Source organism: Canis lupus, chromosome 25, assembly GCF_003254725.2.
Source record: "Canis lupus dingo isolate Sandy chromosome 25, ASM325472v2, whole genome shotgun sequence".
Classification (NCBI taxonomy): Eukaryota; Metazoa; Chordata; class Mammalia; order Carnivora; family Canidae; genus Canis; species Canis lupus.
This window is the reverse complement of record NC_064267.1, coordinates 26,580,088-26,597,572: the sequence shown is the minus strand read 5'-3', so window position 1 is coordinate 26,597,572 and position 17,485 is coordinate 26,580,088. Positions and strand designations below refer to the sequence as shown.

At 36.4% G+C, this 17,485-nt stretch overlaps 1 protein-coding gene across 2 annotated transcripts in view; it reads left to right on the top strand.

Moving 5' to 3' along the window:
- Window positions 1-6,173, top strand: part of MTMR9 (myotubularin related protein 9) — a 53,030-nt gene extending 46,857 nt beyond the window's left edge. For both annotated transcript variants that reach the window (XM_025462917.3, XM_025462918.3), the window contains one exon: window positions 1,295-6,173. In XM_025462917.3, coding sequence (XP_025318702.1) covers window positions 1,295-1,458 — 164 coding nt within the window. In that variant the 3' untranslated portion in view covers window positions 1,459-6,173. The remainder of the gene's footprint in view (window positions 1-1,294) is intronic.
- The last annotated feature ends 11,312 nt before the right edge of the window (window positions 6,174-17,485 follow it).

Below are 17,485 nucleotides of genomic sequence, written 5' to 3'. Positions count from 1 at the left end.
ATTCTGACAGGTGTGAGCTAATATCACATTGTGGTATTAGCATTTCACCCTGATAGTGATGTTGAGCATCTTCAGGATTTTTTATATGTAGTATCATGTCATCTGCAAATAGTGGCAGTTTTACTTCTTTTCCTACTTGTGTGCCTTTTATTTCTTTTTCTTGTCTAATTTGGCTAGGATCTCCAGTATTGTGTTGAATAAGTGTTAGTAAGAGTAGGCTTCCCTTGTCTTGTTTGTGATAGAGAGGAAAAGCTTTCAGCTTTTCACTGTTGTGTATGATGTTAGTTATTTTGTCATACATGGGCTCTATACCCAGTTGTGACTTTTTAATCATAAATGAAGAATTTTATCAAATTTTATCAAATTTGGGATCCCTGGGTGGCGCAGCAGTTTAGTGCCTGCCTTTGGCCCGGGGCGCGATCCTGGAGACCTGGGATCGAATCCCACGTCAGGCTCCTGGTGCATGGAGCCTGCTTCTCCCTCTGCCTATGTCTCTGCCTCTCTCTCTCTCTGTGTGACTATCATAAATAAATAAAAATTTTAAAAAAATTTATCAAATTTTATCAAAATGTATCTGTTGAGATGATCACATGATTTTATCCTTTTTTTTGTTAATGTGGCATTTTGTGTTGATTCATTTGTGGGTATTGAACCATCCTGGCATCCCTAGAATAAACCCTGCTTGATCATAGTATATAATGCTTTTAATGTATCGTTGATTTCAGTTTGCTAATATTTTGTTCAGGATTTTTGTATCTATGTTCATGAGGGTTATTGGCCTATAATTTTCTTTCTTTCTGCTATTTTTGTTTGGTTTTGGTGTCCGGGTAATGCTGGTCTCATGGAGTGAGTGTGGAAGCAGTCTTTCCTTTTTAATTTTTTGCACTAGTTTGAGAAGAATAGATGTTAACTCTTCTCTAAATGTTTGGCAGAATTCACCTATGAAGGGCAGCCTGGGTGGCCCAGCGGTTTAGCACCAACTTCAGCCCAGGGCCTGATCCTGGAGTCCCGGGATCGAGTCCCACGTTGGGCTCCCTGCATGGAGCCTGCTTCTCCCTCTGCCTCTGTCTCTGCCTTTGTCTCTCTGTCTCTCTCATGAATAAATAAATAAAATATTTTAAAAATATAGTATATTTAATTATACTTTCAGTACCTCAAAATTCCTGCTTATTTCAGAGTATAATAAAACATACATGTGAATTTAAAAAATAATAATAATGCATAATGCATCAAATAATGTTAATCTATTATATGTATCTTTTTGCTTTCTATCTTCCTTTCCCGGATTCAATAGGTATTTTCCTACGTTGGAATAGATCCTCCAAGTATTTGGATGAAGCATATGAAGAAATGGTTAACATCATTGAGTATAACAAGGAATTGCAAGCAAAAGTAAATGTACTTAGGAGGCAGTTGGCAGAACTGGAAACTGAGGATGGGATGCAGGAGAGTCCCTGAAAGATCTTCCCACAATCTGTATAAATAAGGACCTTCCTGGACCTGAATCCCACCTCTCTCTCCTTTGGCCCTTCAGTTCACTTTTACACAGTAGCCTTGAACCTAAGGCTTTTAGATGTGAGAACCCTCTAATGTAGTGGATTTCTCAATACTTTATGAATGAAACTTACTGTAATTACTCGTGTTTCATGTGGCCTGTTAGGCCTCTTTACCTTGGGAGCAGAAAGGAGGTGCTAGTCATTTTATTTTATGTGAAACAGGTGACCTATTTAATGCCATTTGTGTTATATGCCATTTAATCATAAAATTTTTTTGTGTCTACTTTCCAAACAGTGCTCCAGACCAGTCAAGGATATGATTAATCTCGTTAGGGAATATTTGTTAGTTTTAAAAAAGATTAGACTTTTAAACACTCCAAATATAGAAATATTTTTCAAAACCAAAATGGTTGATAAATCAAGAATTTTGTGATTAACATGCCATTTCCAAAACTTTTGCCCTTCTCTTTAAAATAGCTTTAGATTAACAAAGCTGAATTCATTCTCATTTTGGTTGTCAAGAAAGGAAAATCTGAATATTTATTCAAGGTAAATATTTTTACAAGGGTTATAGGTATAATCCTCTGATATTTGCATTAAAAAGTAAATTTTAGCAGTAGACAGTAAAAGTATGTGCAATATAGAAATAAAGTAGGAATTTGTTACTGATATATCGTTACTGTTGCATTAGTTTTTCAGGTTTGTGACCGTACATATTAAATGTGTATCAAATGCTGGATATCCCATTAAACCATCATTTAGGATAGATGTTTATTTGTTACAATTAAGCTACAAATACGGTTTCCTTAAACCAGAAATGCACTGCCCTTGTCTTAAGTTCTTACTGCACTGTTTTATGTATGTACATGTGTTGTTTTATTGTGTTTTAAGTATTCTAAGAGTTTGCTAATAATAATAACTAAGCTTAAACCTTTCATGTTGGCTTGAGCCTTTTGAAAATTTATCTTGACTCTGCTGATTTGTTCATTATATGTTACACAAATCTTTTTGAAGTGGAGGTGAAAGTTTATGAAATGACACAGCTATGTTTTAAACTGCAGAAACAGATTGAAATGTTTCAATATTAAGACTGTATTTATGCTATGCTAGTTTATGCCTGCTACTCTTAAAGTTTGTGGTTCAGTGCTTTCTATATACATTTCTGTTTTGTGGCACTGTTCATTTTAATAAATACTACCAATTCTAGTTTTCCATTAAAAGGATAATTGAAGAGTAAACATCTAATACCATATCCACTCCCATCTGTATATAACCATTTCAGTGTAAAACACACCAAAACTGAACCCTACTTTAGAGATATGTATTGAGCTAAAAATATAATTTAAAAAAATCTAGTCTAGCATAATCTATGGCCACATTCAGATGCCTTGGAAAATACAAATACTTTCTATGTCTAGTTGCCCAAGGTTCATCTTTTTTCTATTTTCTCTGACTGGTAGCAAAAGGCTTGGACAACGACGCATATCAGAACTCTGCTTTGGTGTATTTGCCTGCCTTCTCTGAGCTCAGATTTATTCTCAACTTATTTTCCTAGCAATAGTTATGCATCTCTAGGCATTAAAGCCCTCAAAAAAAGGCTACCCTCAAAAAAAGGCTACAGAAAAGCAAAGGAGATCTTGGCTTTCAGTACCTCTGTGTTGTGTGAAATGTTTATATTAATATTTTAAAAGATGAAATACCATAGCTTTTTTTTTATCACCTCTCAAAATTGCTTGCTGCATTTGTTCATGCAGCTGATCTTTTTGTTTGCTCCCATTTTTGTCTCCAGAGTAGATATGAAGGAGCCCTTTTCTTCTCAGCGGGCCCATAAGGAAAACCACTTAGAGTTTTGTTTTGTTGTTTTTAGTGATTCTTTAGAAGTGACTCCTATTCATGACATTGATTGGCTATAGGGCTTTTGTAGGTGGGAGTTTTTATTAGGCTCAGTCATGGAGAAATTGTATGCCATCAATTTATACATGTCTTCCTGATGAACGTTTTATGTATGAGCCAGACTCCAGTAATAGCATAGTGTTTCTTTTTTTTCTTTGAGACAGCAATCTTAAGCTATTTGGACAAGTTTGTATTTTAGTACTAATTTATAATTAGGGATTGTGCAAACCTCAGTTTTGTTTATAGGTCATAAAAACAAACTTTGGTATCAGTGCATCTTCAAAGGGGACATCTAATAATGCAAATATTAGTGTTTTCCCAAACTCAAGAACTGTGTCAACAGTATCAATATAATTTAAAGAGGGATTTTAGTAATAATATGAAGTTACCTGTCACTTAGATGAGAAAACTGCATACAATGGATATACTCGTGAGAAGACCCTTGTTAAACATTAAGTTTGGGGAATTATCTTTGATAAATGTGGCTTTAAAAGCTTTGACGAAGAGAGTGGCAGCAGAATTAGTGACCAAATTGCCCCATAGGAGTCAATAATACTCAAGTGAGATATAATCACATTTATATATTTTAAGCATCTTATGAATTCATTTATAGTGAAGGCTGTTTACATTTTGGGAATGCAAAAGTAGGTCCCACAAAGAATATTTTAAAAATACAAAAGATTGCTACAGTCCTCTGTCGTCAATACGAGGATCCTTAGATTTTAAATTAACAGGTTTTTTTTTTAGAAACCACAAGAACATAGTTGGTTGATTATATTAAGATTTTGAAACTTTGGGTGGTAAGACTTTTCAGTAATTAATTGTTTGGTCAGAATTTTTCATTCTGGTTTTACTAAAAGGGAAGAAAACTTATTTCTAAGAAAAAACAGGCCTTTGAAGCAAGATTTTAAAGTGATTTTTGGGAAAACTTTGGAAGACAACAGTCATTTCAAACCCTGTAGGAGTAATTTAAAAGATTTCTTTGAACTCCAAGGCCTGATTTACAGAGCTGATATGTCATTGCTTTTCATTTTAAAGGATGAAATTTAGTGATATTTTAGTCTTTGATTCACTCAGTACTTATATTAAATTTTAAAAAATATCTGACCAGTACTTTGTTTCTTGAAGTGAAAAATAGAAGAAACATTTTACTGTATTTACAAAAAAAAAAAAAAAAAAAGGTCTGCTCAGAGATGTAACTCCTATAGTTAATCTGGTTTCAGTATTAGCTGTTTTAATTATCAGTCTTAACCAGGTCATCGGGTTCACTTTTTATTAGACCCCAACCTGAGGCAAAATTTTGGGTATTCACCCATATTCAGATTTAATGAGTAAAAACTACAAGAGGGTATCATGAGCACTCTTTATTAGAAAGTTATTTCCTGAACCAAAAAAAAGGGCAAATTTTAGAATAGTTGATCCCCTGTTCTGGCAGCTTTGAAATTTACCAGAGAATGAAGTCATTCAGTACATTTGATTCAGGTTTATTATACCTCAAGACAACATAGATTTGTTATTTATTACTCCTTAATGTTAGATCTTTTCTCCCTCTAGAGCTGATACCCTAAGTTTATTACCAAATAGTATTTTTATGTAATTCACCATCTTAACAAAAAATATTTAAAGACTGATTCCTCTATTAATATTTATTCTCAGATGATATGAAATGCTAATTTTCTTACAGTGTCAGTTTTCTGATTTTTTTTTTTTTTCTGGAGTAAACTATTTCTACCATCACTCAGTCTTTATAATCTCATGTTTACAGCATCTTCTTCCTTTATTTTTTTATTTTTTTCATCTTCTTCCTTTTAACCAAGAGCTCAGACAAGACCTTGTGAAACTGTAGGATGAGGTTTTAGAAAGTTTGAACTTCTTATCTAAATTCTCCATAAGAAAGTCCTGTTTTTGAACTCCATTGTGGGACTGTAGTTTGTACTTAATTTAGCGAAAGATAGTGGGGCTCACTGTAGACACTACATTGTCCTGAAAAATAATTCCTGATGAGAGCTTACTGACTTTTAGAACCATTCTGTTTAACCATCTGTGAGTGTACACATTAAATGTATTGGTAATTTGTAATAAAAACAAGTTGTACAACACTGCCTCTTTCTGCCCAAGACATTTTTCATTTGCTTTACTTTTAAAGTGCACATATCTTTGGAGACATGGATTACTCTACACAAATACACCGAGTTCTGTTGCCTAGAATCCTTATAGATCTATTACCATCTACACTAAAAATGTACTTGCACAATTTAGTTATATATATATATAAAAAAAGAGTATGTATTTCTTCAATAGCCAGGTATTTGGATTGTATTCTTGATATGTTTGAATGTGACTCTTGAATTCAAGTGCACTATTATTCATGTCTTACACAATAAAATTGCACTGTATGGCAAATATGTCTATAAAGTATGCTTTGCTAAAACCTCAGAGTGCTGTAATGGACAGGTTTCTATTATGTGAACTTGTCTATATATAGTCTTAGGGAAAAATTCTAAACCTTTTAAAGTCTCTGTAACATTTTAATATTATTTGTAATGTTCCCTATGTGATAAGTTCACTTTTGTCCTAAAACTGGAGTCATTCATTGTGAGTTGGCTGCTTTCTCAGGCTTGGTTTACTTAATCATGAAACAGTCTTGTCGAACATGGTACAGTTAGTATGTAAGATTTGTGTGGTGTGCTCTCTGCCTCAGAGGACTGTTGCACAAATGCTAGTGCTAAATGTGTATAGACAATGGTAATAAAATTTGAATATATTCAAATGCTGATAAATTTATAGGCTGACTTTAATTTTTTTTTAAATATCTGTGATGGTTTTGGCAGTTTATCTCAAAACTGCTATATACAGGCCTTATATTTTGAAAAAATTCAGATCCACCAAAAAGTTGCAAAACAGTACAATGACCTCCCATATACTGTTCACCTAGATTGAATAATTAACATATGTTACATTTGACTTGACACTCCTGATTGTGTATGTGTATTATTGCTAGTATTTTGCTGAAACATTTGAGGGTAAGCCACAGATACCATGATCTTTCTACATAAATATTTCAGAGGTATCTCTCAAGATTTAGGAGTATGTATTATACATTCTGTTTACTAATTTGTATTGATATGAGTAAATCAATGAGGGAAAAGGGAAAAAGCTCTCTGTTAGAATAGATAGCCAACTATGAAACATAGGAAGAATGACAAAATTAGAAAGTCACTATTTGGCAGTCACCGCAGTCATAATTGATCTAGGCAGTCATCATCTGTGGATGCTAAAACTGGCAAATGAGTCTATAAGAGAAAATATATAGTCCCAAAGTATCTTTCCATAAAATACTAGTTAGTAAAGGGGAGGATAGTAACTTGACAATGAAGGAACCAAGGAGATATCACCTTATCCTCGCATGATTAACATTACTAGTAATAGGGCATACCAACATCATGGATCATAAGTATTAAGAGCAATGCATCATTTTTGTGGCATTTTTGGATTTTGTTTTTCTAAAGATGTTATTTATTTATTAGAGCACACGAGCAACCAGGCGGGGGGCAGGAGAAGAGAGATAAGCTACCCGTTTTGTGGAATTTTTGTAAAAACAAAAACAACCTGGATCTATTTATAGGGAAGCATCAGGCCAACTTAAATTGACAGACATTCTACAACATAACTGGTCTGTATGAAGTTTATAGAAGAAAATTAAAGATAGCTTTTTGTAAGTTTGAACATATTTAAAAATTTTAGGAGCTCAAAATGAACAAAAGGCAGCAGTTAACATTCATATAAAACCGTAAAATTAAAATGAGAAAATATTTCAGTTGATGAAAATTACCCCCCAAGATGAAACATTGGACAGAAGAAAACTGACACACATTCCAAAAGGAATGAATACCTTTAAGGAAAACTTATAGATATGAGAAAACACCTCAAGTGAGAAATTTAAAAACTCAGAACAGAAATAGACCAAAAATCAAAGCAAGAAGGGAAAAAATAAGAGTTGAATGAACTCAGGAAAGAATCTGAGGAATAAAGACAAGGTCATCTTGGAGATTACAAGGTCCTTCAGAAGGAATAGGTTCAACTGAAAGTGCATGAAAGAAAATATAAAAGGCCAGAGTAAAAATCGTTAAAATAAGCAAAAGTCACAGAGAAAGAGTTCAACATAGGGGCCATGCAAAGAAGAGCCAGTGTATGAATAATTGGGAGTCCCTGAAGAAAAAAAAATAATAATGGAACATGGAACAGAACTCATATTTAAACTAATAATTCCAGGGACATCTGGGTGGCTCAGCAGTTGAGTGTCTGCCTTCGGCTCAGGATGTGATTACAGAGTCCTGCGATCAAGTCCAACATCAGGCTCCCTGCATGGAGCCTGCTTCTCCCTCTGCCTGTGTCTCTGCCACTCTTTCTCTCTCTGTGTCCCTCATGAATAAATAAATAAATAAAATCCTTAAAAAAATATATCCAAGGAAATAAAAACTACAACGGAACAACAAAGAAATACAGTAAACATATGAAATACACAGTAAATATAAGAAATGAAAACTGGAACCAAACATCAGACTTGACCAAAGAATGTGGTTCATCTTTAAAGAAAATATCTCCAAATTGGCTTATAAAGTAAAATACAACTCTGCTGTATATAACAGAATTGAAGTAACTCAAAAAGGTTTTAAAAATTGTGTACTAGTCATGACAATATATTACAGAGCTACAATAATCAAAACAGCATTGTACTAGCATAAACACAGACATAAAGATCGATGGAACAGAATGGAGAGTATAAACCCTCATGTATGTAGTCAGGTGATCTTCAAGAGGGTGCCAAGCCTACATGATAGGGAAAGGACAGTCTCTTCAAAAAATGTTGCCAGGAAAAGAACCATGTGCAAAATATTTTTTTTACTTTATACCATATACAAAAATTAACTCCATGTATTAAAGATGTAAACATAATACTTTAGAAGAAAACAGAGGAAAACCGTCGTGACATTGCATTTGGCAATGATTTCTTGGATATGACACCAAAAGCACAGGCAACAAAAGCAGAAATAGACAAATGGGACTACATTACATTTTTTATCAGTATTTTTAAAATTCATAATGAAATAACGTGGGCTTAATATACCTACTTTACAATTCACAAATATTTTTTTACTAGTGCAATGTTCAGAATAACATAAGACCTTTAAAATGCATCTTCAGTGATATTAAGAAATTGATGGAGTAGGCACATCGAACCTCGACACAGAAATGTCGAAAAACAAATTTCAGATCCAAGTTTGTCACAACTCTGGAGAAGAATCAAAGGTTTGCAGTAACAAAGCAAATGCTGAATGAATTAAAAGGTGACTTGAAAACTGTAGGAAAAATTCACAGAATTTTTTTTTTTTTTTTAATCTGCCATTGTCCCATCCCTCTCCAGCACAGAGGCAGTCTTGAAACGATGCCAGCCTGTGTTACCACTGTGGGCCTCTGGTGTCTCGTTCTGAAGAGAACAGAGCAGACTTTGGTCAAATATATTGCTTACATCTGTTGTAACCTGTCTAGAGGATACCTCAATGACTCACAGGACGTGTTCATCTCTCGTTGACCTAACTCAGAACTCAGACTCGAGGGCAGTGGGGCTTTGACTCAAAATACTGTAAGAAGAACTAATAACCTGCAAACACCTGGGGCAAAATATAGTCAAGATGTATCACAGTCAAGACATTTAAGGCCTGGGAGGAAAAGCTTGGGAAGATTCTTTGGGAAATCAAGACATTCAAAGGAACTCATATGTATGGGGCAATCAGAAGCCCACATACATGCCTGAAATAAGACACGTGTTCAGAAAAGTGTTAAGAAGACCCTAAGTTTTCACTCACAAGTGACCCCTAGGCTCAGTGCAAGACTAGTGTTGAAGAATGGCCACAACACAGAACTGATCTGCAAAGATGGGAAGAGGTATTTTTTGCTTGCTTGTTTCAGGTTTATTTTTTTAAGATTTTATTTATTTATTTGAGAGAGAGAGAAGGTGCAAGCAGGGGGAGCAGCAGAGGGAGAGGGAGAAGCAAACTCCCTGCTGAGCAGGGAGCCTGATGCAGGACTCCATCCCAGGACCCTAGGATCATGACCTGAGCCAAAGGCAGATGCTTAACCGACTGAGCCACCAGGTGCCTCCTTTTCAGTTATTTTTTCTAAGCTCCTGGCATTCCAAGAAATCTCTGCCAAAACATTAAGTTAATAGGAGATAAAGAACGAGATCTCAGTGGCTACACATGACAAGGAATAGTCTTTGCAAAACAAGTTTGAAAAAGTAACTAAACAAATAGACTATTTCAACCTTAAAATAGAACAAAGAGGGGCACCTGGGTGGCTCAGTGGTTGAGCGTCTGCCTTCGGCTCAGGTCGTGATCCCGGGGTCCTGGGATCGAGTCCTGCATTGGGCTCCACAGGGAGTCTGCTTCTCTCTGCCTGTGTCTCTGCCTCTCTCTATGTATCTCTCATGAATAAATAAATAAAATCTTTAAAAAACAAATAGAACAAAGAGTCCCCAGCAAACCCTGGAGAAGGGTAAGAATCTAATTTCCAGTGTTAACACATAATATTCAAATATCTAATTTTCAACAACAGAAAAAAATCACAAGCATGCAAAACAAAAACAAAACCCCCAAAACCAGGAAAGTATGACCTATTCAAAATAACAAATTTTACAACATTTAACAAAATAAATAGAAAGTCTCCCTGAGAAATTCTAGACATTGGAGTAACTAGAAAAAGACTTTAAAGTAACTGCCTTAAGTAGTCTGAAAAAGCTAAAGGAAAGCATGGACAAAGAACTAAAGGAAATTGGGAAAATATACAAACATAATACAAATATCAATGAAAAGACAGAAATTCTTAAAAGGAACCAAATTATTGAGCTGAAAAGTATAAGTAAAATGAAAAATTCACTAGAAGTGTTCAGTGAATTATTTAATCAGGCAGAAGAAAGAATCAGCAACCTTGAAGATCAGTAAATTGAAATGATCAAGACTGAGGAATAGGAAGAAACAGGATGAAGACCTGGGATAGCCTAAGAGACCAATGGGACACCATCAAGTGGAGCAACATACGGGAGTCAGAGAAAGAGAAGAGAGATACAAGAGCAGAAGGCTTATTTGAAGAATTAGGAGATGAAAATATTCAAATTTGAAAAAAGACCTGAATTTACAAATCCAAGAAACTCAATGACTTCCAAGTAGTGTAAATTCAAAGAGACCTACAGTGAAACATAATCAGACTAAGTAACAGAGGAAATCTTGAAAGCAGTGAAAGAATCAAAACATATAAGGGATCTTCAATAATACTATCAGTTGATCTTTCATCAGAATCCATGGAGGCCAGGAGAAAGATGATACATTTAAAATATTAAAAGAAAAAAAATCTCAGGTGAAAATGCTATATCCAGAAAAATGTCCTCCAAAAATAATGGAGAAATTAAGATATTTCCAGATTAACAAAAGTTCAGGGAGCTTGTTACCACTAGACTCGGTCTACGAGAACTACTAACAGAAGTCAGTCAAGGTGAAATGAAAGAACCCCAGTCGATAACAGAAACCCATATAAAGAAATAAATATCTCCAGCAAGTGTAAAATATGGACAAATATAAAAACCAATATTATTGCATTTTGGTTTGTATCTCCACTTTAATTTTCTACAGGATTTAAAAAACAAAGACATAAAAAATAATTATAAATCTATGCTGTTTGGCACACAATGAATAATGATGTAATTTGTGATATCAATAGCAGAGTGGGAGACAGAGTTATATAAGAGCAGATTTGTGTAGTTAAGTTGATAGGGGCACCTGGGTGGTTCAGATGGTTAAGCATCCAACTCTTGATTTCAGCTCAGGTCATGATCTCAGGGTCATGAGATTGAGCCCTGCATCAGGCTCTATGCTGAGCATGGAGTCTGCTTAAGAGTCTCTCCTACCCCCTTCCACCCCTTGGCCCCACTCAGGCACTCTCTCTCTTTAAAAAAAAAAATTAAATTAAAAGGCTTCTCTCCCTTTAAAAAAATAAAGTTAAGTTGATATCAATTCAAATTAGATTGTTATTTGTTAGATTGTTTAGGTTGCTATATATGATGCTTATAGTTACCATAAAAATAATATCTTTTGGAGGAAATGAGAAGGAGATCTAAAGCCACTACAAATAAAACAACACAAAAGATAACAGTAATGGAGGAAATAAGGGACAAAAAAAAAATGTAAGACATACAGAAAGGAAATAGCAAAATGGTAGAAGTAAATTATTCCTTATCAGTAATTATTTTAAATGTAAATAAATTACAAATTACAATAAAAGTAAAGGGAAGAATAAATCTGAAAAACACCATGATCTCCTGGCTGTGCAAGATAGGTTCAACATTTAAAAATTAATTGATGGGGAGATCCCTTGGTGGCTCAGCAGTTTAGTCCTGCCTTCAGCCCAGGGAGTGAGCCTGGTGTCTAGGGATCGAGTCCCACATCAGGCTCCCTGCATGGAGCCTGCTTCTCCCTCTGCCTGTGTCTCTGCTTCTGTGTGTGTGTGTGTGTGTGTGTGTGTGTGTCTCATGAATAAATAAATAAAATCTTAAAAATAATAATAAAATTAAAATTAATTGATGGAACCCATCACATCACAGGGAAAAACAAAAATCACGTGATTCTACTAATGGATTTAGAAAAAGCACTTGACCAAAAGTAACTCCAATTCATTATTAAAACTCAAAGCAAACTAAGAATAGAGAATTTCATTTACTAAATAAAGAACATCTACAAAAAGCCTATAGTTAATATCATGCTTATTGGTAAAAACAAAACAAAACAAAAAACTGGAAACTTTCCCCACTAAGATCAGGAACAAACATGAATATCCCCTTATCACTACTTTTCAACATTTACCTGGAAATCCTACCTGATGCAATAAGACAGAAAATGAAATTAAAGATATACATATTGAAAAGGAAGATATAAAACTATCTTTGCAGGGACACCTGTGTGGCTCAGTGGTTAAGCATCTGCTTTTAGCCTGGGGTGTGATCCTGGAGTCCCGGGATCGAGTCCCATATCAGGCTCCCTGCATGGAGCCTGCTTCTCCCTCTACCTATGTCTCTGCTTCCCTCTTTCTCTCTATGTCTCTCATGAATAAATAAATAAAATCTTTTAAAAAAAAATAAAAAAATAAAACTATCTTTGCAGCTGAGATAATAATAATCTATTAGAAAATCAGGAAGACTTAACCAAAAAAAAAGGTGGGGGGGGCCTACAAGTGATTATAGCCAGGTTGCAGGATACAAGGTTAATATATAAAAATCAGGACACCTGGGTGGCTCAGTAGTTGAGCATCTGCCTTTGGCTCGGGTGTGATCTTGCGGTCCCAGGATTGAGTCCTGCATCAGCCTCTCTATAGGGAGCCTGCTTCTCCCTCTGCCTATGTCTCTGCCTCTCTCTGTGTGTCTCTCATGAATAAATAAAAATCTTAAAAAAAAAAGTCAATCATTTTCCTATATACCAGCAATGAACAAGTAGAATATGAAATTTATTTTTTATTTTTATTTTTCTGAAATTTATTTTTTTAAAGATTTTATTTATTTATTCATGAGAGACACAGAGAGACAGGCAGAGACACAGGCAGAGGGAAAAGCAGGCTCCATGCAGGAAGTCCGATATGGGGCTTAATCCCAGAACTCTGGGATCACGACCTGAGCCAAAGGCAGACGCTCAACCACTGAGCCACCCAGGTGTCCTTGGAATATGAAATGTAAAATATAATACCATTTACATTAGCACTTCCAAAAACAAAATAGTAGAAATCTAACAAAATATGTACAAAATCTCTATGAGAAAAACTATAAGATCTGACTAAAGAAATCAAAGAACTGGGCAGCCTGGGTGGCTCAGCGGTTTAGCGCTGCCTTTGGCCCAGGGTGTAATCCTGGGAACCTGGGATCGAGTTCTTTCTGCAGAACCTGTCTTTCAGCCTCTCTCTCTCTCTCTCTCTCTGTCTCTCATGAACAAGTAAATAAAATCTTTTTCAAAAAATCAAAGAACTAGCTTGATCCCATGTTAATGATAAAAAGATTAATATTGTCAGGATATCAGTTCTTCCCCAAATGATCTATAGATTCAATGTAATCCCAAGGAAAATCCCATCAAGTTATTTTGTGGTTATCGACAAAATGATTCTAAAGCTTATATGGAGAGGCCAAAGAAGCAGAATAGCCAACATAGTATTGAAGGAGAACACCCAAATCAGAAGGCTGATGTACCCAACTTCAAGACTTACTATAAAGCTATAGTAATCAAGACAGTATAGAACTGGTGAAAAACTAGACAAATCAGTGGAACAGAATAGAGACTCCAGAAATAGACTTATGCAAATATAGGCAACTGATCTTCGATAAAGGAACAAAGGCAACACAATAAAGAGTCTTTCCAATAAATAGTGCTGAAACAACTGGATATTTATATTTATATAATAAACATATATACACACACATACACCTTTCATAAAAATTAACTGAAAACGATTTATAGACCTAAATGTAAGCTGCAAAATGATAAAAATCCTAGAATATAATATAGGAGAAAACCTAGATGACCCTAAATATGGTGATTACTTTTTAGTTACAATACCAAACACATGATCCATGAAAGAAACAAATCAGTAAACTGGACTTCGTTAAAACAAAAATTTCTATTCTGCAAAAGAATAGAATGTATTGGATTCTCATTCAAGAGAAGACAAACCATAGAGAGGGAGGAATTATTTGCAAAAGACAATATCTGATAATGAACTGTTATTCATAAAGTACTTTTAAAAACTTTTAAAACTCAAAAATAAGAAAATGAACAACCTGGGGACGCCTGAGTGGCTCAGCGGTTGAGCGCCACCTTCAGCCCGGGGTGTGATCCTGGAGACCTGGGATCAAGTCGGGCTCCCCGCAGGGAGCCTGCTTCTCTCTCTGCCTGTGTCTCTGCCTCTCTCCCTGTCTCTCATGAATAAATAAAACCTTAAAAAAAAAAAAGAAAATGGACAAGCTGGTTAATAATGAACAAATGATCTGTACATATATCACACCAAAGTAGATGCCAAGCAAATATGAAAAGACGCTTAGAATCATATGTCAATAGGAATTTGCAAATTAAAACTACAAGGAGATACCACTACACATCTACTATACAGTGAATATCTAAAACACGTCACCAAATGCTGGTGAAGATGTGTAGTAACTTTCATTGGACCTTATTGATAACTGATAGGAATGCAAAATGGTCCAGCCACTTTGGAAGACAGTTTGGGAATTTCTTACAAAACTAAACATACTCTTACCAAACAAATCAGCAATTCTCCTTGGCATTTAGCCAAAGGAGTTAAAAACTTATGTTCACATAAAACCTGCAAATGAATATTTACTATTGTTTTACTCATAATTGAAAAAGCTTGGAAGCAAACAAGATGTCCTTCAGTAGATGAATATTTAAATAAATTATGGTATATCCAGATAATGAAATATTTTTCAGTGCTAAAAAGCAAAGGAATGTTATTTAGAATTATGAAAAGACAACGGGGAAACTTTAAATGCATATTACTATATAAAAGAGAGCAATGGGAAAAGGCTACATACTGTATGATTTCAACTATATGATATTCTGGAAAAGGCAAAACTATGGAAACAATGATGGTTAATGTTCTTTGTCAACTTGGCCGGGCTATGGAGTACTATTCTTAAATAATATCTCTGAGTGTCTTTGAGGATGTTTCCAGATGAGATTAGCATTTGAATCGGTGGACTTACTAGATTGCCTTACCCAATGGGAGCTGGTATCATCTAATACATAGAAGGATTGAATAGAACAAAATGCAGAGGAGGTACCTGGGTGGCTCAATTATCTGCCTTGGAAATAAGTGGCACATCAGGCATCCTGCTCATAGGGAAATCCGCTTCTCCCTCTCCCTCTGCCCCACCCCTCTCAAATCTTAAAAAAAAAAAAAAAAATTAAAAAAATTTAAAAATGCAGACGAAGGGAGAATTGCCTGCAGCAATTGTTGCTGTGGTCTTCTTATGGCGAATGTCCATGTCCCTCATTTCTTCCACATTTACTAGTTGGAATTCTTCTGTAAGAGTTGCTCCTTCTGGGCAGCCTGGGTGGCTCAGCAGTTTAGCGCCTCCATCAGCCCAGGGTGTGATCTAGAGACCTGGGATCAAATCCCACGTCTAACTCCCTGCATGGAGCCTGCTTCTCCCTCTGCCTGTGTCTATGCCTCTCTCTCAATCTGGTCTCTCATGAATAAATAAATAAAATCTTTAAAAAAAAAAGAGTTGCCCCTTCTACCTCATTTATCTATTCATTATTTATATCAATACAGACTGTATAGCCTGGAGGATATTTTTATTATTTTGTATTATTTGGGTTTGTGATGTGAAAGCCAAAACCTCAACCCTGAAAATGGAGGGAAAGTCTGAATATTATCAGAATCTACGTTAGGGTAACAGAAACCTACTTTGATGACTTAATCCAAAGGATTGGAGGAAGACACAGACTTGGCAAACCTGGAAATCTAGCCTGGAAAGAGGTAGGTCCCAAGGCTTCCCAAGGACAGGAAGCCTACAGCAGTGGCTGCCAGCCAGGACTGATCTTCTCAGAGGGGTCTTGCGCTGGTGGGGACCAGTCCTTCTGTTTTCAGCCCCTCCCTCACTCCCACCAGGATTCAAATCCAGTGGAAGTGCCTGTCCCTTGGCTGGAAGAGGAAAGGGGCTGATGATATTAATACCAGATTGTTTCCCTGAGAAAGACAGGAAATAGATGGCAGGTAGCCAGAAACCACTCACCTTTCAATTCCTTGTAGATTAGCCCTTCTTCATGTGCCTCAGAAACAAAGATTTAAGCCATGTCTCTCCCTCTCCAAACCGCTCCCCAATCCAGACCAGCTGCCCCACTCAGCAACATCCCTACCAGCAACCGCACTCAAAGTAAGCTCAGGATCTCTGACACCATCACAAGGTTTGAGGAAAACAACAAAGATCACTGCTCATGATACGATGTGGTGTATTAGAAAGGGAAGTGATCCAGTGCCTGGGTCACCATTCTGGTCCCTAGTCCTTGAACAAATGTCTTCTCTTCTCTGGAAGGAGCTTTGCTCCTTCTACTGTGAAGTGGGTATGGTGCCCTTTATAATCTCTAAGGCCTCCTGAGAGGCTAAAAAGCCTATAATTAAGATTTTAGAGTTCAAATACACCAGAGAAAGACCAATAATGAGAATCATATTGTATGATGGGCCCCTGGGTGGCTCAGTTGGTTGAGCGTCTGCCTTCAGCTCAGGTCTTGATCCCCGGGAGTCCTGGAATTGAGTCCCAGGATGAAGTCCGGCATCAGGCTCCCTTCCCAGTTGGGGAGTTTGTTCTCCCTCTGACCCCCCACTCTCTTGTGTGCTCTCTCAAATAAAAAATAAAATCTTAAAAAAAAATATGTCGTACAAGAAAATGTTGAAGAAACGGAGCCTTCTAAGAACCTGTAAAACAGAAAATTAGACATTGCATAACATCATAGATTCTTTTATTTTTTTTGAAAGGTTTTATTTATTTATTCATGAGAGACAGAAACAGGTGGAGACATAGGCAGAAGGAGAAGCAGGCTCCCCGTGGAGAGCCGGGGCATTAGGGGGTTGGGAGGGGCTCCATCCTAGGACCCTGGGATCAGGGCTTGAGCCAAAGGTAGAGGCTCAACCGCTGAGGCACTCAGGCGTCCCACATCATAGATTTTTAATGTTGGAGGTCGCTTTCCTTAGAGTTTTCCAAACTCCTGACGTGCTTGACAATTGCTTGGGGATCTTTAAAAGTGCGTGATTCAGTAGACGGAGTGGGGGCTACCTTGAACCAAGCCCTTAAGCACGGGTTGATTGGTGGCTCTCACCTTGGACACTGGAATCACTTGAGGGGCTTTAACAAAACAACTTAAGCCTGGGCTCCTCCCCCTCCAAACCTCCCAAAGGAGATTCTGATTCGCTCAGGGCTGAACGCAGCCTGGGCACTGGGAGGTTCAAAAAGTCCCCGGGGATCGCAGTAGGCGCGCAGCATCACCTGG